The sequence below is a fragment of the Magnolia sinica genome, chromosome 18 (assembly GCF_029962835.1).
Source record: "Magnolia sinica isolate HGM2019 chromosome 18, MsV1, whole genome shotgun sequence".
In the NCBI taxonomy this organism is placed as follows: Eukaryota; Viridiplantae; Streptophyta; class Magnoliopsida; order Magnoliales; family Magnoliaceae; genus Magnolia; species Magnolia sinica.
The window spans coordinates 67,071,531-67,098,165 of NC_080590.1; the positions used below are offsets into that span (position 1 = coordinate 67,071,531).

The window sequence follows — 26,635 nt, forward strand, 5'->3', positions numbered from 1 at the left end:
GATATCCATCAATTCGATGGTTAGAATGCCATTTGATATACATCAATTCAATGGTCAGGAATGATGGAAGAAAATGATTTTCCATATTATCTTCCCATAATGTGCTACACAATTTGGGTAGTGTGGATGGTACATGTGTGCTTTTTTATCTTTTATTTTTCTTTTTACACACACATCCATCCACTCATACATACACATATATAGGATCCATCCATCCATGCATATGTATACACTAATACATCCATCCACCCACCCATGTATACATGTCTATCTATACTCTAATACATCCATACATAAATGCACACATCTACACATACATATAGCCTACATCCATCTATAGGTGCATGTATGATTATGCATGATTATGAAATAATTACTTTTTCAAAGTAGATAATTATTTCTATTTTTCATAATTTTTATAACTTGAAAAAAAATAATCAAAATTTGTGACGCATCATTCATTAAAATTCATCCACAAATAGACAAAAATAATATTATGTTTTACATGAAACAATATCATTTTTTAAAAGTAAAAATGTTTTTTTTTTTTTTTTTTTTTGCATTTTCAAAATTTTAAATATTGAAGAAAATTTCAAAAATGAAATAGTTGTCAAAATCCACTCCTCAAACGGATCTCCAAAAAAAAAAAAAAAATCCTAAAAACCAATCAAATTTTCTGCTTTTAATTTTTCTTTTTCATAGTATTTTACCCAGGCTTTTTTCCCTTCTCAAAATTTTCCCTCAAATTAGAAATTTGATTCACAAAAACTGTAGTGTTGAAATCCAGTCCCTAACCAAACCCCCAACAAAATCTGGAAAATTGAATTTTCTTTTTTTGTAATTTTCATAATTCCAACCCACCGAGCTTCCAATCCGCAATTTCCCCTGAACGGAAGATTCGATCCACAAGAAATGAATAAGTGTTCAAATCCACATTACCAGTACAGGAAATACATCCCCAACACCTGAAATTTTTTAAACAGTGTTATCAGTATCACTGAAGTGGTGATACAGAAAATATTGCTGAAACTTGGAAGACTTGGTCACGGGATAGGAGAGTCGCATTAGCTTCTAAAAACAGGTTTCCTTGGTAGAGCGTTAGGTGCTTGAGAAGCTATGGTGGTGATATAGCAGCGTGGTAGTGGCCAGCATGGCCTCATAAATTATACCATTTTGCCCATTAACTATCCAGATATCATTAGGAACCACAGGACGACCATGCACCAATACATGACCGTGCATTCACATGTAATGGAATGGGTGTGGGTGAAGACATGCAGACACCACCAGAGCATTGCAAACCATGCCTGCAGTAACTTGAATGTTCAAGGAGCAGTATGGGCTACGGAAAAAAAAAAAACCAATGGTTGCAGGAATTGCATCAACAAACCATGCCCATCTAAACCAGCTCCACTGCCAAGTTGATCAAACAAGGTCCACTTTCCAAAGCAGCTGTCCATAGAAATGCATTATCATGCAAATGAGACAGATAACCTTCAATTGTAAAATTGGTGAAAAATAAAGATTTACTAAAGACTTGAATGTTGTTTTTCTTTTTCTTTTTCTTTTTTAACGTGCACGGCTAAATTGAACAAGATGCTTTTTCTAATTGCTGCATTCAAATGTCAAGTTCACTTGGGTTCAATAAAAAATCCCACTAGTAACAAACATAGATCCTAGAATGCGAATGACGCCAAAACCGCACAGGAAAAAAGAAAAATAGAACCACACCACATCATTTCTTCTTCCCTGCCTTGGCCGCATCTCCAGCCTTGGTCTGCACATGAAGCAAGAAAGAATTTCAGTGGAAAAACAGATGAGAAGTAGAGATAACACAGTAACGTGGCTGATGGGATTATAATCCTACAAAGGATTCATGTCTTGCAAAACAAAAGCAAAGCAAAGAAAACTGTTCACTTCACCTTCTTAATACCACGGATTTTCTTTGCTCTGTTCTTCCTTTCCTTCATCTGTTTCCTTGATTTCTCCACCTTGGTAGCTAGCCCATTCTGCCAAAACGTCAACATAGCTACTCACAAACTTAAAACAAGAAATAGATAGAAACTTATCCTAGTAGAGATAATCCAGGTCGTGTCAGCCAAATAGACAAGAAGATGCACACATCTATCTATTAATCTTTAACTTCTCACGCTAAAGAAAAGAATTTGAGATGGAAACAGATGATTGTTATCTGCCATGGATAGTACATTGAAGACAATTATAGGAGAGAAATAACAATAGCAATGGCTTTAAGATGTAGACAAATAGAGAACATTATGTCACGGGCGTGGAGATTGTCAAGTGACTATGCCACTTCTAACTCTACTTGTACATGTGTACATCCTGTGCACGCATCAATGGGAAGCCCACTTGAAACATGATAGACATGGGGGCGACTCATAACTTCATCATAGGTGAGGTGAAACAATTCAGTCTAGGGGCTGTGAAGGACTCCAGCAGGATGAAGGCAATTAACTCAGAAGCCAAATCCATCGAAGGTGTGGCCAAGGATGTGGAGCTACACATAGGTGAGTGAAGAGGCAAGATGTGTCTATCTATTGCTTCAATGGATAATTTCAAAGTTATCCTGAGTATGGACTTTCCCAAGCATGGCTAAGGTGATCCCAATGCCCTTTCTCAGGGCATTCTACATCATGGATGGGGAACTTCCTTCCATGGTATTAGTACCGGCGGCATGCATGTGAAAGGCCAGGATTGAGAGGGTGTCGGTCATGCAACCAATCAAGGATCTCAATGAGCATAAAACCATGCATTAAGTAGCAAAAGTATGGGATTAGGAGATCGTTCAGGGGATCAATTTCACAAGAGATAGAGAAGACAGCAAACTTGAGAGAGATGTTCCTTGGGAAGTTCAAGGACTATACTTCAGTGTGCACATTAGCAGGACTGCTTGGAAGAGTCTGACGTGATGCTAGAGTACCAACCTGGTGACGGAGATGAGTTGGCTATGTGCAGAGCAAAAATTTGAGTTGGTCTCACTTAAGCCAAGAGAGGCGGCTACACTGAACCTCTTGAAGGGGAGTATGCCCAACCACATTAAGGAAATGTTGGGGCATTGCCCAATGACTAAGGGCCTTGTATGATTGGCTCATAAAGGATTAAGGTACCTTGAAAGAATTATCTTTGTTATGAAGGGGAAAAGCTCTTTGTACCAAAGTGAGGCAACCCAGGGGGAAGTTGTCAAGGGAGAGAAAAGTTACGGATCATAGCTGGACTGTTGGAGTAAGGAGCAACAACCACTCACGCCACATATGGCTACAAGCAGAATGAGACAATACAATGACTGGAGGATCACACCCAAAGTCTCATCCACAAGGTCATGACAAGGGCATCAATGCAGCAGGCAGGGAAGAAATGTCATAGGCATAGACGTTGTAACATGAATTAGCCATTTCTAGCTCTACTTGTACATATGTGAGGCTTGTACATATTAGGGGTCGTTAGGATACCTGTAAAGTTTTAAATTGTGTAAACTGTTTACATGCTAATCTGTTTGGCTTTTTAAGTGGTGATCCATTTACAGGTAAACAGATTATGTGTTTGGCTAACTTGTAGAGCATTTACAATGTATGAAGGAGGTATTCACAACACAGAGCTTGGGGCGGTAAATCCCACCAAAATAGGCAAATCACATAAAGAGACTTGATTTTTTTGGGGCCCTGGGAGAGCATCAAGGCGTGCATGCACTGGATGGATTGGATGTCCTCCGCCCATCACAATGGGCCCCAAATGCAATCTGGAAGTTTTTAATGGTGGACACCCCATCCTTCCCTCTCGTGTGGTCCATTTGATGATCAATCAAGCTGTTTTTTAGGGCCATAGGAGAACATCAAGGGAAGCACATGATGGACAGATTGGATGTACCATACACATTATGGTGGGCCTGAGTCCCACACATCATGAGTGTATCAACCATTTTGTTTTATTATGTATAATGTCGTTTTAGCTGTAAAGACTTTACCTGTAATCTGAAACATCACTTTTTTTGCCAGGTTTCATATTACAGCTAAAGGCGTGTTTACAACCTGTAAAGCCTTTACAGGCAAATGCAGGTATCCAAAAAGCCCCTTAGAAGAGAGTAGACAAATCGAGAATGTACTAAAGAATTGTTGTGAAGAGAATTTTATAAATAGATAGAACATCATAGAGTTTGAGTAGATCTCTGAAAGTTTTCAAAATTCTCTAGAGAGTTTTGGTAGCCAGACTAATTTGGAAAATTCTAGAAAGTTTATAGAGGGTTCTTAGCTGTTGCATGAAAGCCACATGGCATAATCCTAGCCATTGATGTAGGACCTCTAGAAAGTCCCCGAGTCTATATCAGGTGGAAGGCTCCTCATTTGGAACTCAACTCTTCAAAGTTGTAAACTTCTCTTCATAGTGCAACACGCTTTCTCACTCACACTCTGTGTGTTCTCGAGTTCTCTTACATTTTAAGGAAAGAAAATATACTCTGCTTTTTCTTTTCTTTTTTGGTTGGAGAAAGATCAATTTAGTCAAAGCAAGCATAAACATAAATACATACATTTATGTATCGAACCATTTACATATTGAAAATAGAAAAAAAAAAAAAAAAATGTTTTCTGATCATAATTCATAAACACAAATTAACTTCTCAAAAAAATAAAAATAAATAAATAAAAACTCATAAACACAAATAAAGAACTAGTTTCCATGGATTGTTGCATGTGGAACGTGACCTTTCCAATCAGTAAATAATTGCAAAGGACTTATATGGTGTGTTGACCAAATCTTTGCACACTATGCACAAGTTTTCAACTCTAACAACAGGGGCCATAGCTAGGTAACCTACAACATTTGTAAAAACTCACTCGTCCCTCCCTCCCTGCCTCCCTCCCCCCTCTCGGGGTACTCTTCATTCATCTGGCAACTTTGTATGATATATATAGTTTCTCAAATCTGACAAGTGAGACCATGGCTAGGTAACCTACACCATTTGTATGTTGTGTCGTACTGTATATGGAGCATGCCCCAAAAAATCCTAGATTAGAAAATTCAAAACACCAATATTATGACCTTTTTTCAGTTGACTGTTTACCATTGTCGTATTTTTCTTCTTAACCTTCAAACCGTAGACATTAAAATTCTCACCAGGCAAAGCTAGTCATCGTGAAAGGTGATTCCAAGGTCACCATTGGGGTCATTCATCCAGCAGCTGTAGATGTGGCAGATCTGGTCAAAGAGGCGAGAGACCTGAGCAAGGCCTTTGACATCTCTTTTACTCATGTGGACCGCTAAGCCAATGACTTACAGGATAGGCTGGCTAAGGTATGGGTTTGTAAAAGTGTGATTCTCATAGTGGGATGAGACATCTCTGGTAGAGGTCTGGGATTATGGTTGTGGGGCTGGGCATTGTGGGTTGGGCGTCTGCTGCTTGTGGAGCAGTTGATGTCATTTGGGACATGTCTCCCTCGTTGAATCATGTTTCGTTGTTTTTCTTTTCGTTCATCAAAAAAATCTTCTCTGTAGACTACAAACATGAAAGGTTAGGATTGTGCCATGAAGGAGATATTTTAGGCATATTTCATCCACATTGGGGCACAACTGACCAATGGTCTGGATTACCAAACTGTGGGCCCCACTTAAAACCTGCATAAAGAGCACATAGCAGCTCTAACAAAATTTACAAAATCCCTATATAGCAATTATGTAAACTCAAGAAAGAAAGCAAACCACCAAATTAAAAGGTAGAAATCAGAGACTAACACTTTTTTCTTTTATCAATGAAAATCAAATTTACCAAAAAAAAGGGAAGCAGGGAGAGAAAAAGGGAACGTAGCCAGAGGACTGCCCAATCGGCATAAAACATGAACATCTTTCTCAAAATAAATAAGCATGCAAGGCAGCCAAAGCATACAGATAGTTCAGTCATTTTTACAGATCTATTACAAAAACATAATAACCAAAAATAAATAAATAAAAAAATGGCTTTCTAAACTAAAAACTAGCGTCCAATGCGTACACAGTCAATTATATCCCAGGAAGTCATTTTTTTTAATGGAAATTCATTCGTGGAAGATATAATAATCACTCGGAATACTAACCGGGGAAGGCATGTTCACTAAAATCTAGGCAACAAGTAAACGAGATAATTTGAAATGAACAAAACTGCAACTACAACATCAATAAAGGCTGAAAGGCATGTTCATCTGCAACCAGTTGTAAGTTAAGTTACAACCCTCTCATACAACCATTTAGCCCTTGGAAATATATGGAAAAATTGGAAGACAAAAATTATGAAGGCAAAAACAAGCTTGTAGGTGTAGCGTACAAGTGGTTCTAGGTGATTAGCCCTCATACAATTTGGTGCAGGTAATTAGTCTTCATACAACTGCTTGTAGGGGATCAGTCATATACATGTAACTTATGTGGAGTTCAAAGGCACAACAAAAAATCGGCAAATCACTTCATAAGAAAGAATAAACAGACTAAAGCAAGGTTGTAAGGGAAATTGACGTACCCTGATGAGCCTGTATTTGGGCTCAAACTTCTTGGCATTCTCAACAGAATCGTAAATCAGACCAAAACCAGTTGATTTGCCCCCACCAAAATGGGTGCGGAATTTGAATACAAAGATAGCATTTGGGTCCTTCACCTCATATATCCTACCAAGTTTTTCTTTCAGCTCCGCCTATAGAAGGTGAAAAGTACAGAAAACACACGTAAATCAAGGGAAAATTTGATGGAATACAGTTGCAGATCTGCATGAAAGAGAGCAGGAGTAAATCCACACCTTAGATACATTAGCTCTTCCAGGATGCAAAACGTCAATGACCTATGTGACACAAAAGACAACCAAGAATATCAGAATTTCACCTTTCTGCCAAGGTTTTCAAAAACAGTTATGCAACAGCAATGTGGGGGGCTGTTACGCACAAGGGGGTCGTCATGGCCATTACAGCCCCGTTACGGGGCTGATACAGGTTTTTTTTTTTAAAATTTTTTTATTTTAATTTCTAAATGGCCATAACAGCTTTATTGTAATGGTAATGACAGTAGCCGTTACAACCACTGTTTCCGTTATTGAAAACCTTACTTTCTACTCCCTAGAAGATAAAGCATGCAAGGGTGAAGGAAAATGAGGATAGAAGACTCACAAACTGCTTCCTCGAGAGGAGACGGTTCGTCATAAATTTCCTAGTTCGAATGGTAACTGCCTTGTCTGCCATGTTCACTGATTATGAAGCTGAAGCTGTCGCTCTGTATAGTATAACCTCACAAGTGAAAAAGAGGCACCAAACCAAGGGAGAGGAATAATAGAAGCAAACCTAAAATCCAAACTGATATAACAAGCCTAAAATAGATAGAAATCTACTGAACTAAAGAATACAGGTTTTTCGATATTGAAATAGAGGATAAACTCTTTATTTTACGATTTCTTTTAGCATAATACATAGTTAAATAATGCAATTTTTCAGATAATTGCACATATATGACACAACATACCATACCATACCATGCAAGGAATCAACAGGTGATAGAAAAACCATGGAAAAGAATATGAATTCCACCGATGTGACAATTTCCCCTATTTGCGAAACCAAAAAGAGGGGAAATGATTACATTTACAAAGCTTTTCCTCAAAAAACAAGTGAAACCGTTTCCCAGAAAAAAATAAAAAATAAAAAATGTAGATTTCCACATTTACGATGGACAGCTCTTGCTGTTTGGCCATTGGCCTTTTAATATTTCGTAGAAAACAACACTCCAAACCAAATAACAAAATTATTGTTGGATTCCACAGTTCCCCATTTCCTAAGTATTCCATGGACATTTTCCATTTCCATATCTTGGTGTTTCTAAAAAAACCCAGACCCTTCATGTCAAGGAATCCATAGCTAGCTAGAGAAAAAGGCTCTTATATAAACCACGGAAGATAACTGAAGACAAAAACACTGGAATGCAGATGGACTAGGAGAATGAAAAACCACATAGATATAAGAAATTAACATTCTCAGATCTGGCAGTATATTTTAGTCAAATGGTAAGAAACTAAGTACGGAACATAGGGATGAGATTGGAGCATAATATCTTCTTCCCTCTACCAAGCTTCTCACATTTGGAAGGCGATAGTCTCTATGGACTATGGAGTCTAAGTTTCAGCAAGCTGTCTCCTTCTTGTTGAGGAAGGAGAACCGGATTCACGTTTGGGTCGATCTTTGGTGTGGGGGCACCACTTTACAAGAGAGATTCCTGGGCATTGCTCATATCTCTTCGGACCACTTCATTTCCGTCAATCGATGCTACTCCATTGAGAGTGGTTCGGTTGTGTGGTCTCCCCATGTAGAAGAAACCTTTTAGATGCGGAATTCGATGAATTCCTTAGTCTTCTTGATTTCTTGAAGATCTACGTTCCCTTGCCTCAGGAAGAAGACTCAATGATTTGGAAAATACACAGCTTGGGAGTATTCTCGGTTAAATACTTCTATGGCTTTATCTCCAAGCCAGCTGCTCGGATATCTTTTCCGTTCCATCATTGGTCTTATGGAGAGCCCCCAAGAATCGCCGCTTTTGGTTGGTTTGTTGGTAGGAAAAGGGTTCTAACGCTAGACAATCTATAGAAGAAATCCCTTATCCTCCCCAACATTTGTTTGATGTGTACAGAAGATGCGGAGTGGGTTGATCACCTCTTCTTATATTGTTCTTTTGCTTGCAAGGTGTGGAGCCACTTCTTGCTTTTCCAAGTCTCTTGGGTGATGCCGACTTTTGTGGATCTTCTTTTATGGGTTCTGCACAGGGTTGTTGCTTTCTAGAGTCCTTGGAAAGAAATCTGGAGACTTGTCTGTTTGGGGATTCTGTGGTACATTTGGAAGGCCCACAACGCCCAGTGCTTCAATAGCAAGTGTAACTCTGTCGATAAGACCATTTGGTTAATTAAATATGCGGTCTATGAATGGGTCCCTCTTGTAAAGGTAGCCAAGTCTATTAATCTTGATTCTTGGTTTTTTGCTTTGGAGTTGGGTTTGTATTCTTTTCCCACCCTTGGGCAACTCCCTTAAAAAATTTCAGTAACTCAAAAAAATTTAAAAAAAAAAAATAAAATAAAATAAAATCTAACGAAATAGGTTAGAATGGGCTATGAAAAATGTAATATAAAATTTACCATTAAAAAGGAGGCTACACGAATGTGATATGTATACACAAAGTCTATAAAATGTAAAGACATGCCAAGTATTGGTTGTCAACGAGTTAATGAGGCATCTGCACCGGGGTTGGCATTGAGCTTGTATGTCTTCACATTGGTTATGAACGAGTTAACGAGGCATTTGTGGGGAGAGAATCTATGGTGTGTGTTGTTTGCAAATGATGTAGTTTTGATTGACAAGACAAGGGAAAGCGTAAACACAAAACTAGATTTATAGAGGGATGCTTTAGAATCTAAAGGATATAAAACATGATATGATATTATTGAAAGGCTGATGCGGACATCAGTGGTGCACCCTTTAGAGTGTATCAGAGGAGGAGGCGTCACCAACAGAGTACCAAAGCGGAGGAGTTGATGTGGATGGACGATGGGTCCATCGGGCCCACTTTCTGACGAGCTACAAGTCCAGAAGCGGCATGACCGCACCCCGACCATAGATCCATGGGTCGAATTTCACACCCTACCACATGGGTGTTCACCCCGACCATAGATCCATAGGTCAAATTTCACACCCTACTACACAGGTGTTTTAATTTTAGACTTTTTTGTTCTTTTTCTTGTTTCAAGGCTTTTATTGAAACTTCATTTATTTTTCGTCTTTTTGTTATTTTTCTTGTTTCCAGGGGCTTTAGTGCACTTTTACTTTTCCCATAGCTTATATATACGTTGTGAGAAACTCTATTTTCATTATTATTGAATGAATAGAAATTCGTCTCTTTTCTTCCTCTTTATTCAAGAGATTAGAGTTTCAGGATTGGCCCTTGGGTGTTGAGGATTCTACCCCGATTTCAGGTTTTCCTCTTTCTAAGATCTTCGAGGTGCAAGAAAAGTTAAGAATCATCCTCATTCTTTTCTTTTGACGACAAAAGGACCTATACCTTCTTCATCTCGAACCCCTCATCCTTCACCCCTTTCGTTCCTCTCTAAATATCCTCTTTCTAGTTCAAACAGAAAGAGGGATAGTTAGTCGGTAGAATCAGATACAAGCTTAATCGTGGACTAACTTATGCAAGATCTAGGATATCCTCATATCCCGAGGCCCTCCCCTTTTTCTGTTTACGTGATTTTATGCTAAGTGGCATGATCCTGACGGAATAACCTCATCTTTGTGTTGAGATTTACCTAATCCCTTTGATTGGAAACAGTTAGTTAATTGGTGTATTTATTTAAATATTCTTTAACCTGATTATACATGCATCTAGGATTAGGTCATCACATGTCTCTACATCAAAGTTGGTATCAGAGATCGGTTTTAGTGTAGGTCAGTTTCTTGTCAATCCGTCTTTGTAGTAAAAATTTTCTATAGAAACCCTCGACCCGCGTGACCGCTCTGCGTAGGAGGCATATTTCGTTGAGTTTAGTCAACCCTTTTTCCTAGGTTTTGTTGAGTCCTCATATAGATCTAGGCCATACAGGGTAGTTGTATTGCATTGGTATCATTGCTTTTACCCTTTCTCGCACATAAATCTAGGACCATTCACTCGTCATTCCTGGTGTATGCCCATGCGCACTGGTCGTGGATTCAGTCTCCATTACACCATGGACTTCGATCAATTTACCAAGGCTATGGAGGACCTAACTAAGAGAATGGATCAACAGTTTCGAACCTTGAGGGATAATATCACGCAGCAGTTTGCACATCAGGATAGTAGGTTCACGAGTCTAGAGGAGAGAGTTGTGCGTCTAGAGGCTGCTATTCCAACCGCCACTATAGGTGGAACCCAAACGACCCCCGACACTAGGGTTGTCGATCAATGCCAAGTTGTGGGCCCTGATCTGCCTAGGGATGGTTTGGGCACAGACCAAGCCCGTGGGCTTGGCAACAGACACGATGGGGTGTATCCACTACCACCCACACACAATCGTGATCCTGTTCTTCCCGTCCAATGGGAGGGCCATGATGGGGTGTGTCGTCAGCACCCAGAGAAATCGTGAGCACAAGGACCGTTTCTAGGGTCATGAAGAGCATCAAGGTTGCTGCCCCCAGTTTTGACGGGAGACTGGACCCCCAAAGTTTTTTCTGACTGGTTAGCAGACATGGACCATTTCTTTGAGTGGCATAGTCTGCTAGACCCACGACCAAGGTGTGTTAAAACGGTTACGTATCGGCCGTAACGGCCGATACGTAACGGTAACGGTGGGAACCGTTACGCGTTTCGGGGTCGTATCGGCCGTTACGAGATTTTGTACCCGTATCGGCCGATACGGGCCCGTTACGGGGTGTAACGGCCGTTACGGGCCCGTATCGGGCCCATAATGGTAACTTTTTTTTTTTTCATTTTAATCTCTGTTTTTGCTGTTTTTTTGAAACCTATTGCTTCCAAACTGTTTCTCACTCCTTCTACTACTAATTTCGACCAACTTTGGCTAGGTATTTGAGATAAAAATACATTATATTATAGATTTTTTTGAATCAAAGCTCGATGGGTCATTTTTCAGAAATTCATCAAAAATAGGTATTTATACTTTTTTTTAATATGTTTTGCTGTTTTAATCATGTCATATGATGTGTTAATCATAGTAGAACATGTTAATGTGCATTTTACAGATTTGGGGTGCCATTTTATATATTTTTTATATTTTTTTCTATTTACGCATGAATTTTGGCCCATTTTTTTAAAATTCGAAAAATCAATTTTTAATGGTTGTTTTGCTGTTTTAATCATGCCATTTGATGTGTTAATCATAGTAGAACATGTTAATGTGCATTTTACAGATTTGGGGTGCCATTTTATATTTTTTTAATATTTTTTTCTATTTACGCATTTATTTTGGCCCTTTTTTTGAAAATTCGAAAAATCATTTTTTAATGATTCTTTTGCTGTTTTAATGATGCCATATGATGTGTTTATCATAGTAGAACATGTTAATGTGCATTTTACAGATTTGGGGTGCCATTTTATATATTTTTTATATTTTTTTCTATTTACGCATTTATTTTGGCCTTTTTTTTGAAAATTCGAAAAATCATTTTTTAATGATTCTTTTGTTGTTTTAATGATGCCATATGATGTGTTAATCATAGTAGAACATGTTAATATGCATTTTACAGATTTGGGGTGCCATTTTATATTTTTTTTATATTTTTTTCTATTTACGCATTTATTTCGGCCCTTTTTTTGAAAATTCGAAAAATCATTTTTTAATGATTCTTTTGTTGTTTTAATGATGCCATATGATGTGTTAATCATAGTAGAACATGTTAATGTGCATTTTACATATTTGGGGTGCCATTTTATATTTTTTTATATATTTTTTTCTATTTACGCATTTATTTCGGCCCTTTTCTTGAAAATTCGAAAAATCATTTTTTAATGATTCTTTTGTTGTTTTAATGATGTCATATGATGTGTTAATCATAGTAGAACATGTTAATGTGCATTTTACATATTTAGGGTGCCATTTTATATTTTTTTTCTATTTACGCATGAATTTTGGTCCTAAAAAATAATTGCAAACACCTAAATGTAAGATATTTTTATATTACATTCATTCTAATATATCTATCATTGATAGTAGATAGTTAGAAAATTAAATATATGAATTTTGTAATCAAATTCAGGTTATCTGGTTCATAAATTCATCAGACAGTCCGATACAACTTCTCACCAAAGAGTGGACCATTACACCACCATAAACATGTTCCAATTTATAAATGAATGCATATTTGGAATGCTTAGGATATTCCGGATTTAATCCATATTTTTTTCATATTTTTTTAGCAAAAAAAAAAAATTTGCGCCGTTACGCCCCCATATCACCGTTACGCCCCCGTATCCGTATCGGTTTTAGAGGTCACCGTTACGCCAACCGATACCGATACGGGACACCTTGCCCACGACGAGTCGGGTTCGCCAATATGAAATTGGTGGGCCAAGCAAAACTATATTGGGGGAATGTGGAGTGTCGCCATGAGCAATCTGGAGAGGGGCCGATTCTCTTTTGGATTGAGATGAAAGAGTTGTTGCGAGAGAAGTATGTTCCCCTTTCTTACAGGTAGAGGATGTTGGATCAATGACACATTTTGCGCCAAGGATCCATGACAATGACGGAATACATCGCCAAATTCGATGAATATATGATGAGGTGCAATGTGGATGATGACCTTGCTGTGGTTCTCTCTTGTTTCCATATGGGCCTCAGGCCTGAGCTTCAGCGGGAGCTCACGCTTCACATGGACACCAGTCTAGAACATGCTTACCAAGTCGTGCAGGAATTGGAGCACTATGTGCGCCAGTCCAATGTGAGGGAGATTGATTTTCGACCTACTATACCTAGAGTAGCTCCGCGGGGAGCGAGACCCCAGGTCGGAATTCAACCCAGAGCTCAACTTGGTACCCAGCCAGTCAACAAAAATCGAAGCAATAATATGGCTACCAAGTACTAGACCCGCGATGCCAGGGCAGTGCTACCACTGTGGTGGCATGGGTCACATCGTTGTCGAGTGTTAAAATAAGGGTGGGCGCATTGCCTTTGTTTCCGAACACCCCATAGAAGAAGTGGCAGATAAAGTTGATGGTGACCAGGGTGATGAGGAGATCATTATCCCCTCCCTTGACCCGGCTAGTGATACCGAGGATGATACTATGGAGACTATCCCACTTGCAGTAGTGAGGTGCGCCTTGACCCAGATGAAGGAAAGCGAAGATTGGCGCAGAACCACCATTTTCCACACTTACACCAAGTGCGGAGAAAAGAGCTGCAAAGTGATCATAGACAGCGGGAGCTGTGAGAATGTAGTTTCCCCAGTTACTTTGAGTCACCTGGGGTTGAAGCCAGTCCCTCACCCCAACCCATACAGAGTTTCTTGGGTGCATGCGACATCCCTCCCCATGACCCAGCGATGCCCTGTTCCGATTGAGTTTGGATCATATAAGGACAAGTGGTGTAATGTGGTCACGATGGACGTTGGTCATATCATCTTGGGAAGGCCATGGCTCTATGACAAAGATGTCACAATATTCGTGCGTACGAATAATTGTGTATTTAAGCATGAAGGAAAGAAGCTTGTCTTGAGCCCGCTCCCTCCGAAATCGTCAACAGGAGCGAAAGATGTAGCGTCCCCAAGTAGTCCTAAGAGTCAAAGGGCGCCTTAGTCAAATTCTCTCCACATCATAGATGCTAAGGAGTTTGAGAGAGAGATTAAGGCGGGGACTATGGTGTACGGCCTACTGGCTAGGGAGAGTACACTTGAGGTTGCTATAGGGATACCTCAAGAGGCTCGTCCGGTCTTAGAAGAGTTTTGGGATATCTTCCCTGAGGACCTTCCAGACGAGCTTCCACCGATGCGAGACATTCAACATGCGATAGATCTCATCCCAGGGGCGACCCTACCAAACCTCCCTCACTACAGAATGAACCCCACCGAGCATGCCGAGTTGAAGAGGCAGGTGGATGAATTACTTAAAAAGGGATTCATTTGTGAGAGTCTTAGCCCGTGCGTTGTGCTTACGCTTCTTATGCCCAAGAAAGACGACATGTGGCGCATGTGTTGATAGTAAAGTCATAAACAAGATCACTGTCAAGTATCAGTTTCCCATCCGGAGGCTTAATGACATGCTTGACATGATGGCCACTTCTACTATCTTTTCAAAAATTTACCTCAAGAGTGGTCGCCCGGGAGATGAATGGAAAACTGCCTTCAAGATGAAGGACGGGCTGTACGAGTGGCTGGTTATGCCCTTCGAGTTAACCAATGCCCCAAGTACGTTTATGAGGGTGATGATCCAGGTACTACAACCCTTTATGGGCAAGTTTTTAGTTATGTACTTTGATGATATTTGCATCTATACTACATCCCCTAACCAGCACATCGACCACTTGAGGGAGGTCTGCAACGCCTTACTTGTAGAAAAGCTCTATGCGAACCTCAAGAAGTGTTCCTTCTTGACCTCCCGTGTTATCTTCCTGAGGTTCGTTGTATCGTCAGAGGGTATGTCTGCAGACCTTGAGAAAGTCAAGGCTATTGTCAATTGGCCTGAGCCACGTACCATACACGACGTGCGAAGCTTTCACGACCTAGCTACGTTCTATCGGCGGTTCATCCATGGATTTAGCTCGATTATGGCTCTCATCACAGATTGCATACGAAAAGGGGAGTTTCAATGGACTAAAGTTGCCGCATGGGCTTTCTCGGAAATTAAAAAGAAGATGACGGAAGCGCCAGTCATGCATCTACCTGACTTTACCAAAGCCTTTGAGGTAGCGTGTGACGCGTCAGGAATTGCCATAGGCAGAGTGTTAAGCCAAGAGGGACATCCTGTGGCCTTTTTCAGTGAGAAGCGGAACGAGGCTAAACAACGCTACTCTACTTATGACAAGGAGTTCTATGCGGTTGTGCAATCATTGCGCCATTGGCGGCATTATTTATTACCGCAAGAATTCGTCCTGTTCTCTGATCATGAGGCCTTGAAATATTTGAGCTCTTAAAAGAAGTTGAGCCCTAGACATGCCAAGTGGGCACAATTTCTTCAAGAGTATACGTTTGTGCTTAAGCACAAGGCCGGAAAAGAGAATAAGGTTGTTGACGTGCTTAGTCGTCGTATCATGACGCTGCGGTCCATGAGTATTGAAGTTACAGGCTTTGAGCAACTCAAGGGTGAGTACTCCAACTATCCTGATTTTGGGATCATTTATGCGTCATTGTCTAGTGACCCGCCCTCGAGGAGTGCAGAGTTCGTCCTTACAGATGGATATCTTTTTAGAGGGGACAAGCTTTGTATCCTACGAACATCCTTCTGCGATTTTCTAGTTTGGGAGCTGCATGCTGGAGGGATGGCAGGTCACTTTGGTCGAGATAAAACAATTGCCCTTGTGTCTGATCATTTCTATTGGCCTATCTCTAGCGAGATGTGGCTAAGATTGTAGGGCAGTGTCGGACATGTCAACTGGCGAAGCAGAGGAAGCAAAATACAGGTTTATATACTCATTTGCCAGTTCCACATGTCCCGTGGCAAAATGTCAGTATGGACTTCGTGCTTGGGTTTCCCAAGACTATTCGTAAGCACGACTTCATACTCGTGGTTGTTGATCGATTTTCTAAGATGGCCCATTTCCTACCCTGTTATAAGACCTCAGATGTCTCCCACGTCGCTAAGTTATTCTTTTAGGAGGTTGTGCAACTCCATGGAGTACCTAGATCCATCGTATCTGACAGAGATACTAGGTTTACTAGTTATTTTTGGAAGACTCTCTAGCATCTTTTGGGTATGAGGCTCCAGTTTTCTTCAGCATATCATCCCCAGTCAGATGGTCAAACAGAGGTAGTGAACCGTAGCCTAGGAAATTTGTTAAGATGTCTGGTTGGAGACCACCATAGGACCTGGGACACTGTTTTTCCCATAGCAAAGTTCGCGTATAATTCTTCAGTGAACAGGTCGACAGGAATGAGCCCGTTTGACATTGTTTCAGGTCTTAGACCCCGAGCCCCCATAGATTTGATCCCCATGGCTATCCCACAACGTCCGTCAGAGTTAGGAGAGTCTTTCGCCCAGCATATACATACATTGCATAGTGAGATCAGGAGAAAGATTAATTCAAGTAATGAACATTATAAACTTTCTGCTGACACTCACAGGAGATTTAGAGAATTTCAACCTGGAGATGACGTCATGGTTCGTAATAGGTCTGATCGGTTTCCACCTGGATCCATGAAGAAGCTTCATGCCTGTAGCATAGGCCCACATAAAATTGTGAAAAGGTTGGAGTCTAATGCTTATGTTGTTGATATCTCGGCTACCATGAGCATCAGTTCCACATTTAATGTGGAAGATCTAGTTCTCTTTCACGAGCCATTACCTCTATCCACTGGTTCCCGTCTCTTCCCAGACCCCCCCTATTTAAGGACCTTGGCCACAACCTGATCTTCCTGTACCCATCTTACCTTCTCTTCCACTTGCATCGAAAAGAGACGAGATCGAGAAAATTTTGGACTCCGAGGCGGTTTCCACTCACTCCGGGGGTTTCTAGAAATTCCTAGTCAAATGGAGGAACGGGCCCATTACAGATAACTCTTGGATCACAGAGGCAGAGCTGTAGCGCACCGACCTCGATTTGCTCAAGAGATGGGAGTTCACTTTCACCAGTGACGAATTCTTTTTACCCGGGGAGAATTGATGCGGACATCAGTGGTGCACCCTTTAGAGTGTACCAGAGGAGGCGTCGCCGATAGAGTACCAGACCGGAGGAGTTGATGTGGATGGATGATGGGTCCATCGGGCCCCTGATGCACTACGAGTCCATAAGCGATATGACCACACCCCGACCATAGATCCATGGGTCGGATTTCACACCCTACTACACGGGTGTTCACCCCGACCATAGATCCATGGGTCGAATTTCACTCCTTACCACACGGGTGTTTTAGTTTTAGACTTTTTTTGTTATTTTTCCTGTTTCCAGGGGCTTTAGTGCACTTCTACTTTTTCCATAGCTTATATATATGTTGTGAGAAACCTTATTTTCATTATTATTGAATAGATAGAATTTCGTCTCTTTTCTTCCTCTTTATTCAAGAGATTAGGGTTTCAGGATTGGCCCTTGGGTGTTGAGGATTCCACCCCGATTTCAGGTTTCCTTCTTTCTAAGATCTTCGAAGTGCAGGAAAAGGTGAGAATCATTCTCCTTTTTTTGACGACAAAAGGACATATACCTTCTTCATCTCGAACCCCTCATCCTTCACCCCTTTCGTTCCTATCTAGATATCTCCTTTCTAGTTCGAACGGAAAGAGGGATGGTTAGTCAGTAGAATCAGATCCAAGCTTAATTGTGGACTGCCTTGTGCTAGATCTGGGATATCCTCATATCCCAAGGTCCTCCCTTTTTACTGTTTATGTGATCTTATGCTAAAGGGCATGATCCTGATGGAATAACGTCATCTGTGTTGAGATTTACCTAATCCCTTTAATTGGAAATAGTTAGTTAATTAGTGTATTTATTTGAATATTCTTTAACCTGATTATACATGCATCTAAGGTTAGGTCATCACATGTCCCTGCATCAAAGGCGCATCAGAAACTTCCTTTGGGATTTTTCTAAATTCCACTCTATTAGTTGGGACCAAATATGCAAGTCTAAGAATAAAGGTGTGCTTTAAATTATCCCACTTGAAAACTCCACTAGGGCCTGCCTTCTTAAACAATTTTGGAAAATTATTTCCAAAGAAGAGTCTCTAGGAAATGTGAGTATGAACTAAATATATCGGATCGAAATCAACATGGCAGCTTAAACAGTCTCCCATGTGTTGTGGGACTAGCAAAGTATCCTTAACGTCTACGACATTGCCAAGAGGCATACTAGATTCATGGATATGAATATCGGTATCGTATCGGCCGATACGGCTACATCGTATCCATATCATCATGAGCCGATATGCGATATGCGGTCATATCAGTCCGATACAGGAAAAAATTGACCGGTAACAGCTGATACATGGCGTATCGGCACCGATATGAGGCCGAGACAGGCTAATATGCCTATAAAAGCCCAATTTTGATTTTTTTTTTCCGAAATTTCACACGTCTTCTCTTCTTTTTTTCATTTAAATCATGAAAGAAACTTAAAAACTTATTTTAGGCTAGGTCTAAACCTATTTTGACATCAAAACAAATGATTTGAATCGGATTCGACAAATCAAAGCAAAGTAGACCATTATGGGAAAAATTGAAAAGAATGGTAAACGTTCACTTTCTTTTCTATATTTTCATTTTATTTTTGTTGTATTTCAATGTAATGGGCCATTGTTTACCAAATCATGCTTAATTTTTGTTTAATTTGGGTCCATTTAGTTGACCTTCAACAAGTCAAATTAACAGACTACATTCTCATTAAAGAATGGTCCGATACACCATTAAATACATGGTCAAAAAAAAAAGAAGATAGATTCCTATTTTTCTAATATTTTTCCATGTTATTTTGCTTTAAAAAAATTCCGACCAATACGGGCCGATACGGCCTGATATCGATACGCGACACCGTATCGTATCATTTTTCCCCCGGGCCGATATGCCGACCAATACTGACATTCAAAACCATGACTAAATTCCTAGTTCAAAATGTGCATCTTACTACCTTCTGGAATGACCCTTAACTAGGAGAAAATAGTCTCTTTGACTGTTTTCATGCGCAAGTTGTCCAGGATCTTAGAATGGGCACAACATTCTTGTTAGTACTTTCATCGAAGATGCTAAATGGCAGTTTCCATACCCAAATTTGACAACCTTAGATGGGATCTTTGAAGAAAGTAAGCGTTGTCATATTGTTCTCATAGATGACGAGATAGTTTGGACCTTATGCCCCAAGTGCTCCCTTAACTTTACTTCAATGCTTGAGGCTTATTGGCCTATGGATCCCAACCCCCCTTGGGTTGACCTGGTTTGGCATTCCCAAACACTCCATCACTGCTTGTATGACTTTTCTGAGACACTTCAAAACAAAGAATATGCTTATTAGATTAAATATTATGGATGATGTTAGATACCCTTTTTGCCCATATAGGCTTGAAATAATTAAGCATCATTTCTTTAGATGTGGCTTTATCCTTTGGATTTGGGGAAACCTTCACTTAAAGCTCTCCATTCAATTTTCTACTTTTTCCTCTTCTATCCAATCAGTTAGAGATCTTGTAGAGAACTCTATGGGTCAGTTTTCTAGCTTGCTGAGCAGGCTTTGTTTCCCAAATCTCAACATTTGCTAGGAATGTTTGGAGGGAGAGAAATAGCCGTATCTTCAATTCTAAATCCTTCCCAAAAGAAGCCGTTCTTAGACATTATCATTAATGACCTGAGATCTAGAGTCATTTTTGCTTTTGGCCCAACTACTGTTGCTCTCTCTGCTTGAGATGTCCCTACATCGGATATTATAAGGCCTCCTAAGCTTCAAAAATGTGATCGAAGAGGTCATGGGCCTTGTTATGCTCTATTTTATGTTGAAATTAGAGATACTAGAATTAGCCTCCTTTATTCTCATCATTCCTCAGAAGCCATTTGAGGAGTTATCTTAGAAATGAACATACATGGGACAAGACAAAAGCTTTGAAACCTTTTTTTCCTGGGCATCTCTAGATTAAATATTACCTATATCTCAAGTGCTCTCAGTAAAGTTCATAATAATGTGTTATCTGCAATATCTGACCTAAACTTTTCTTCATGAGACATGCTTTTGTTTGATCGTTCGGTACATTACTACAGCTCTCACCTTGGATGTCAAATTTGAATTATTAGAAAGAACCAAAAGGCTTTTATTGCAAGATTAGCTAACGCTCCCTTATGTGCAGTCAATTGATTTCCCTGCCAACAAGTGCCTGTCTTAATTTATTTCATTTTCCTTCCTTCCCTGGCTTGAGGTATGGGCTTATCTCTTTTCTTCTTTTTCTTTTCTTTAAGGGATTCCCCCCTTCCTTTTGATTTGTACTCCTTTCGGACTTTTGCCCTAGGTTTGTAAGAAGAGAGTCATTTCTTGTTTGCTTTCCCAAAAAAATAAATAATAAAAAAAGTTGAACTAAACCAGACTATATGAAGTGCTATTTTAGTAATAGTAGGAATGAAAATGGGGAATTAATTACGATTGTTGACTAATAAGTTTCCCAAAATGACCATTTTCGATACATTGGGTTGATAATTCTTGAGAGTGGAGAGATTGAGAAGTATGTTGCCCATAGAATTCAAAGCTAGGATGAAGAAATGGAGATGCGCCTGTGGGGGTTTATGTGATCCTCGTGTACCACTCAAACTAAAAGGGATATCTTATAGGAGCTTTATAAGATAGAATGTTAGTTAAAGAACAACATGTCCATAGGATGATTGTAGCTGGAATGAGGATGTTGAGATGAGTAGTAAGACGAGAAAGGATAGAATAAGAAAGAAATACATTTGAGGGAACATAGGAGTAGCACGAATAGGTAATAAGATGAGGGAAAGCAAACTTAGATGGTTTGGCCATATGCGCAATGTAGACCAAGGACCGCACAGGTTAGGAGTGAGTTGGTACAATTTGAAGGCTCTAAAAATGCAATAGGAAGGCTCAAAAGGGCGTGGATGGAAGTAGTAAGAGAAGACCTAATGACCTATGGTCTAGCTGAAGGTATGACCCTTGATAAAGTGGAATGGCTTAAATGATGATGATGACGCCAAGTGCCAACATTCCTAAGAGTTGAAGGAGGGTTGATGTCAAGCGAGGAACCAGTCATCAATGCTGACAAGAAATCATGAGAAGTAGACCTCAAATCAAGGTTATTTGGATTGTGGGTCGCTTCGGTACATGGCACAGGAAAGGTTACACAGTACCCAACTCCTACAATACATGGAATGCTAGAGGTAGGATGATGTAAGTCATTCTAATACAAACTAAGTGCACACAATAAAGTTTTATAATGCTATCAAAATCGTACAATTCACAAACTGAATCCTACAATCATATGATTCAAATCATATCGATGCATAAATGATATGTATCGTATGCCTAAATAGCAAACCTGTAAAAATTGTACGAATCATGCATGAATCATACGATTCATTTGTACAAATATTTAGGTGTCCCCAATTTTATTTTATTTTTAAAATGGAATTTAATGATTTCATTTGTTGCTTTTTCTTTCAAAACATATGAAATGCCCTCCATATTAAAATAAACCATTATTTTTTGTCTTTTGAGTAGCAAGAGGAGATTTGAGGATTTTAATATTCAAAACCCAGAATAAAGAAATTATAACTTTTCCATCATTCAACGAAATCAATCTCCTATTTTTCCAATTTGATTCTACACTTAAAGGAGGTAGAAAATAACATAAATTATTGAAGGATTCGTGTCACTTTTCCTTAATTTGTTCCTGAAGGTAAACTTCTTGAAAACACATAATATTTGCTTTTTTTCTTCCCTCTTGGCATTATTTCGATGGTGAAGGATAATGTGACTTGAGTGATTTGAACTTTATTATGACACATTTATACTTAATCCGTGCATCACCACATATGCCAACATGGCACATAGGTGAGGTATCCAAGCCATTGATCATGTGGACCTCACAGTGTAGATGCTACTACTAAAGATAAAGGTGGTCCACTCAATAGGTGTGCCATGATATTAGAAATAATTGGACGGGTTAGAAAACTTTGGCCGACTTTCACAACCATAAATTTGTTCAGTTAATTGTGGCCCACCTGACTGACCGACCAGATTCTTGATATAGGGATTCTAGATTGGGGTACCCTTCTAATGGATGGCTTAGACATTGCGCCTACATGCAACGCTGGCATGTGTAGTGGCATGTCCATTCGCTGAATGTATACAAAGGTGGGGTTACCAAGAAAGAGTGGTAACCCATGTTAAACAACATGCATTAATATACATCCAGGTATAACATAAAAAGTCGGTTGGGTTTTGCTCCTCAGAACAAATAAGCTTTCAAAACAAAGACTTGAAACGGTCAAATCCACCAAAAATTGAGCAGCTACCCAGGAAAGCACACCAAACCTAATTTAGATAATGCCTCGATTGTAACAAACCCACAAAATACAAATCCCATGTTATCTCATACTAGGTTATGTGAAGCATTTAATGGCTCTGATGCATGTCTGTCCACTTCTTTTCATGATAGAAACATTTTCTAGGCAGAATACCAATTATAAAATATCTCAATATCCATCCAAACACATCCAAAGGTATAACTTGCTTTACATGATACAAGAAGAAATGATAAACAATTACTTAAGTGGAAGAACAATGCAAATTTCTATCAAGAGACCATATGTGCATACAAAACCCAACATAATAGAACTAGAAATAAAACCCGCGATCGGTCAAACAATCGAAATCAGAAAGCTTCTCTCAATGCAACAGGCAGAAACAAAGCATGCTTCTAACGGGCTATCAAATCATCGATCAGGTCAATGGCTTGGGTGCCACCAACATCGAGAGGAATCATATGATTCAGCTCTAGGTAATGGGGCTTGTCCCAGAATTTCAAGTCCGTATAAGTGTGGCCCATGGTTCGACAATCCAGACCGTTGATCTGACAGGCCCCACGTTGAAGGTACCGGTCCTAAAATTCCCATAGATTATAAAGAAAAAAAAAACCGAAAATGGCGAAGAAATAGCACTTACAGCCGCTGCTTCTGCTGTTGCTTTCTCCCTCCGAGAAGACGAACAAAGGTGGAGAGAGAACAAGAGCAGAAAAGAAAAAACCTACCTTCTCCATCAATTTATATAAGCTGGGGGTATTTTCGTAATCAGCCAAAGGAGGAAGAGTGCGAAGTCTACTGCTCGTGGGAGACGGAACATCGGTTTCCTTGGCACATGTGCTCGCATGTAATTTGGATACTTTTCACCGCACTGGCATCTTTGTAATAATGAGGTGGGCATCGAGTCGAGTCGGACGAACTCGACTCGAACCGGTTTTGCCAACTCCCTTACCCAAACTCGATCTGACTCGGGACCGAGTCCAGCACGCCTGACTCGATCTGAACTAAATCTTGGCTGGGCTGACCTGAGCCGAGTCTGACTCAGTCAGAGATACTGAATCGAATCGAGCTAGCTACGATTCGGATCGGGTCAATGGGTCATTAACTCATTTTAATGTTGGGTTGGGTCCAATTAGGAATAATCACAAAATACTTAGCCTGTGTTGGGTTCTTATGGTGGGTTGAGCATGAAGGAATTTAGGTGGGGTTAAGGTTAGAAACCTTGGGCCGGATTTCCAAGTTGGGTCCTATTGAGGTTAAATTAGGCTCAAGTTGACCTCAACTCCACCCAACACACCCGAGTTGCAACCCTAACTATGGCGTGTGTGGCGGTGTGGGGAGCATATTGTGAATGTAGGTCTTTGTTGTGTATTGACACAAGTTGACCTCAACTCCACCCAACAAACCTGAACATTTTGTTTTCACCGTCAATTTAATGTCGACAGATTGAAACATTTCATGCCACAGGGACCAAGGGTCCACCGATGTATATCCCGTATTTGAAAATTCTAGCCATTCAATAAAGAAATTAGACAGCAGTCCTCGTTCAACTGTTAAAATATCACAGATCCAAGGTAAGATCTTTCAAATTGAGAGATTTTATGAAGCATCATCCATGGTGAGACGTATGATATCAATACGTTGGACTATTTAGCTAAGTCGTTCAACTGTTAAAATATCACAGATCCAACTTCCAAAGTAAATAAATTACGTCCATAAAACGAACAAAGTAAATAAACTCTGTCAAAAATCACATGTAAATAAACCTAACATGCACATGTGGACAAATAAAGCTTTCATTCATTCAATAACCTCTGTATGATGAATGCCTTTATGGTGTGTAACCAGAGTAACCTCGTCCATAATAATAACCCCCTCCTTTACCTCCACCTTCATCGTCAAAATCATCATTTGGTTCTCTTTTTACGGCTTCAACTGCAGAAGAACATTGGGCTGACTCTGAGTTGGAGGTGTCCAAAAGATGGTCGTTTACCTTTGCTAAATTGGATGGTGGAGATGCATTCCCATCGTCCTCATTAATAGATTTAACAACTTTTTTTAACTGCTTTTTATGATCCGACTTGTATAAGATTCCCGACCGCCTATAAAATACTGCGAGACTTTTAAGAAACTTTAATGATTTACTCATGCCTGTTTCAACATCATGTTGTCCTGGAGGGGGTGGATGTTGTTATCTGGTACTAGATGCCATTTTCAAACTTTCTTTTATGACCTCTTTATAATCTTGTTCTTCTTGTTCCCTTAAAATTCTCTCTTGTTCTTTTCTACTAACTGTGGAGGGCCTGGAGGCAATTCCTCTACTTAACCATTCTTCATTTATAATAGGCCTACTTTTATATCTTTTGTAGCTGGTTGTATTGGTTGTAGTTGTAGGGGGAGAGGTAGAAAAAGAGAAAGTCTTTGTATTTTAGTCGAGAATGACATGAAATAAATCTCGAACTTCTCGAGGAGCTTTGTTACATGGTGCAGTATCTCCTCCCTGAGAAGCCAAATGTAATTTCAACCAATTTGTTTTGTTTATAAATTGTTTTTCACACAACTTGCATTATAACGTTATCTTTTCGTCCTGGGAATAGACCTGGACTCCATAATATCAAATATATGCCAATGTATCATCTTCCGATAACATATCTACAAGTGTTTGTTTTAAAAGAAAAATATCTGGTTAGGTTATGACAACATAAATAATTAAGATATAGTGATGACTGAACACAATTAGCCAACCATATAATAAATATGAGATTTAAGCAACATTAACATTAAATCTGATGTCAGGCTAATTCGGGAAACCAATTCTAACTGTCCTTTCAACTTGAGCTTCTCGCTTTTATACATCTTCATAAACCAGTGATGTTGCCTTGCATTCAAGAGGCCGTATAACTATCAAGCACAACAAATAAGACAACAATTAAACACATGCCTCTTTCAAGTGAATAATATTATTTTGACTAAGTACATGTGTAAGTATGAGCTTACCATTTCATATCTCCACCATGGCTTTGACTTACCGACACCTACAACCATAGTCATAAGATTTTCATTGACCTTTTCAATCTCTATACTGTTTCGAACTTCGTGGTTGCCAGCTCCATATTTACACAATAATTCAAGTTGAAACTCCATGAATTGCTATTATAATATTATATATTGTTAGAAACATTAATAATTAATGATTATAAAAAGAAAACTATACTCTGCAATTTCACATTACCTTAAAAAAAGATGGTACGAATACGCAGTCCTGTGTATAGGCTTCTGAAAATTTAACCTGACACTCGGACTAGTAAGCTAGGTATAAATCCATGCCCTACGTATTGAGAAAAATGTGTCATATAATATATATACAAGGACTCATATTAAATAAAAAAAAAGAGAAGCGATACAAACTTACTTCAGAATCGACCTAATAATTTAAGTCGTACATGTTATTCAACCATTGATGGGCATTTGTCTCCCTCATAAGTTTCAACTCATTGTCTTCTCATCGGCCAGGGCTCTATGTGGATCCACATATCCCTGACGATGATCAAGTCTAAGAGAAGAACGTGGAGCTGTATAAGGAGAGGACACTCATTTCGATGTGGGTGCATTGCGTTGGGGCCTCTGGACAGGCGCAACCGGTGTAACAATGGGTACACGTAAGTCAGAAGCATCCTGCCCCACTCACATCTTCTATAATTGTAGGGTGTCCTCCCTCTTCCTCCAAACCAGGCTAACCAACAGTCTCATCCAATTGTGTCAAAGTGCTGGCTGCCTGTATTAAAATCATATATTAGATATGTAATTCAAAATTTATATTAAAAATCAAATTAAATGCAATTTCACATACCTTGTTTGCATTAAACTCCTCCCTTAATAGCTTTATCTCTACAATTAATGAAGCATTCTCCTCCTTCAGACGCTTCATTTCATCTTCGAATTACGTTGAAGTGCTGGTGACCTGTATTAAAATTATATGTTAGATATGCAATTCATA

The 26,635-nt window shown here is 39.5% G+C and overlaps 1 protein-coding gene and 1 long non-coding RNA gene across 3 annotated transcripts; both read right to left on the bottom strand.

Annotated features, from left to right (window-relative positions):
• Window positions 1-951: 951 nt before the first annotated feature.
• On the bottom strand, window positions 952-23,441 carry LOC131233999 (small ribosomal subunit protein eS24z). 2 transcript variants are annotated; one of them, XM_058230945.1, is made up of 7 exons: window positions 23,282-23,441; window positions 7,137-7,239; window positions 6,773-6,814; window positions 6,500-6,670; window positions 1,923-2,009; window positions 1,732-1,777; window positions 952-1,452 (listed from the first exon to the last, which is right to left on the bottom strand). In XM_058230945.1, exons 2-6 carry the CDS (start codon window positions 7,206-7,208, stop codon window positions 1,736-1,738), a joined length of 414 nt encoding a protein of 137 aa, XP_058086928.1. In that variant the 5' UTR covers window positions 7,209-7,239; window positions 23,282-23,441; the 3' UTR covers window positions 952-1,452; window positions 1,732-1,735. The 2 variants fall into 2 exon arrangements, with proteins under 2 accessions (XP_058086928.1, XP_058086927.1); XM_058230944.1 differs by lacking the exon at window positions 952-1,452 and having other exon boundaries at window positions 1,509-1,777; window positions 23,282-23,440.
• On the bottom strand, window positions 3,759-6,493 carry LOC131234001 (uncharacterized). The gene is made up of 2 exons (XR_009165457.1): window positions 5,589-6,493; window positions 3,759-5,509 (listed from the first exon to the last, which is right to left on the bottom strand). It is a non-coding gene; the product is annotated as an uncharacterized LOC131234001 (long non-coding RNA).
• Window positions 23,442-26,635: the final 3,194 nt, after the last annotated feature.

Excerpts from the sequence above, each read along its gene's own strand:
- LOC131233999 (XM_058230945.1), bottom strand. The coding sequence starts at position 7,208 with ATGGCAGACAAGGCAGTTACCATTCGAACTAGGAAATTTATGACGAAC. Across the intron at positions 6,815-7,136 it reads TCCTCTCGAGGAAGCAGTTT|GTCATTGACGTTTTGCATCC; the intron begins GTGAGTCTTCTA and ends TGTGTCACATAG. Across the intron at positions 6,671-6,772 it reads GAAGAGCTAATGTATCTAAG|GCGGAGCTGAAAGAAAAACT; the intron begins GTGTGGATTTAC and ends CACCTTCTATAG.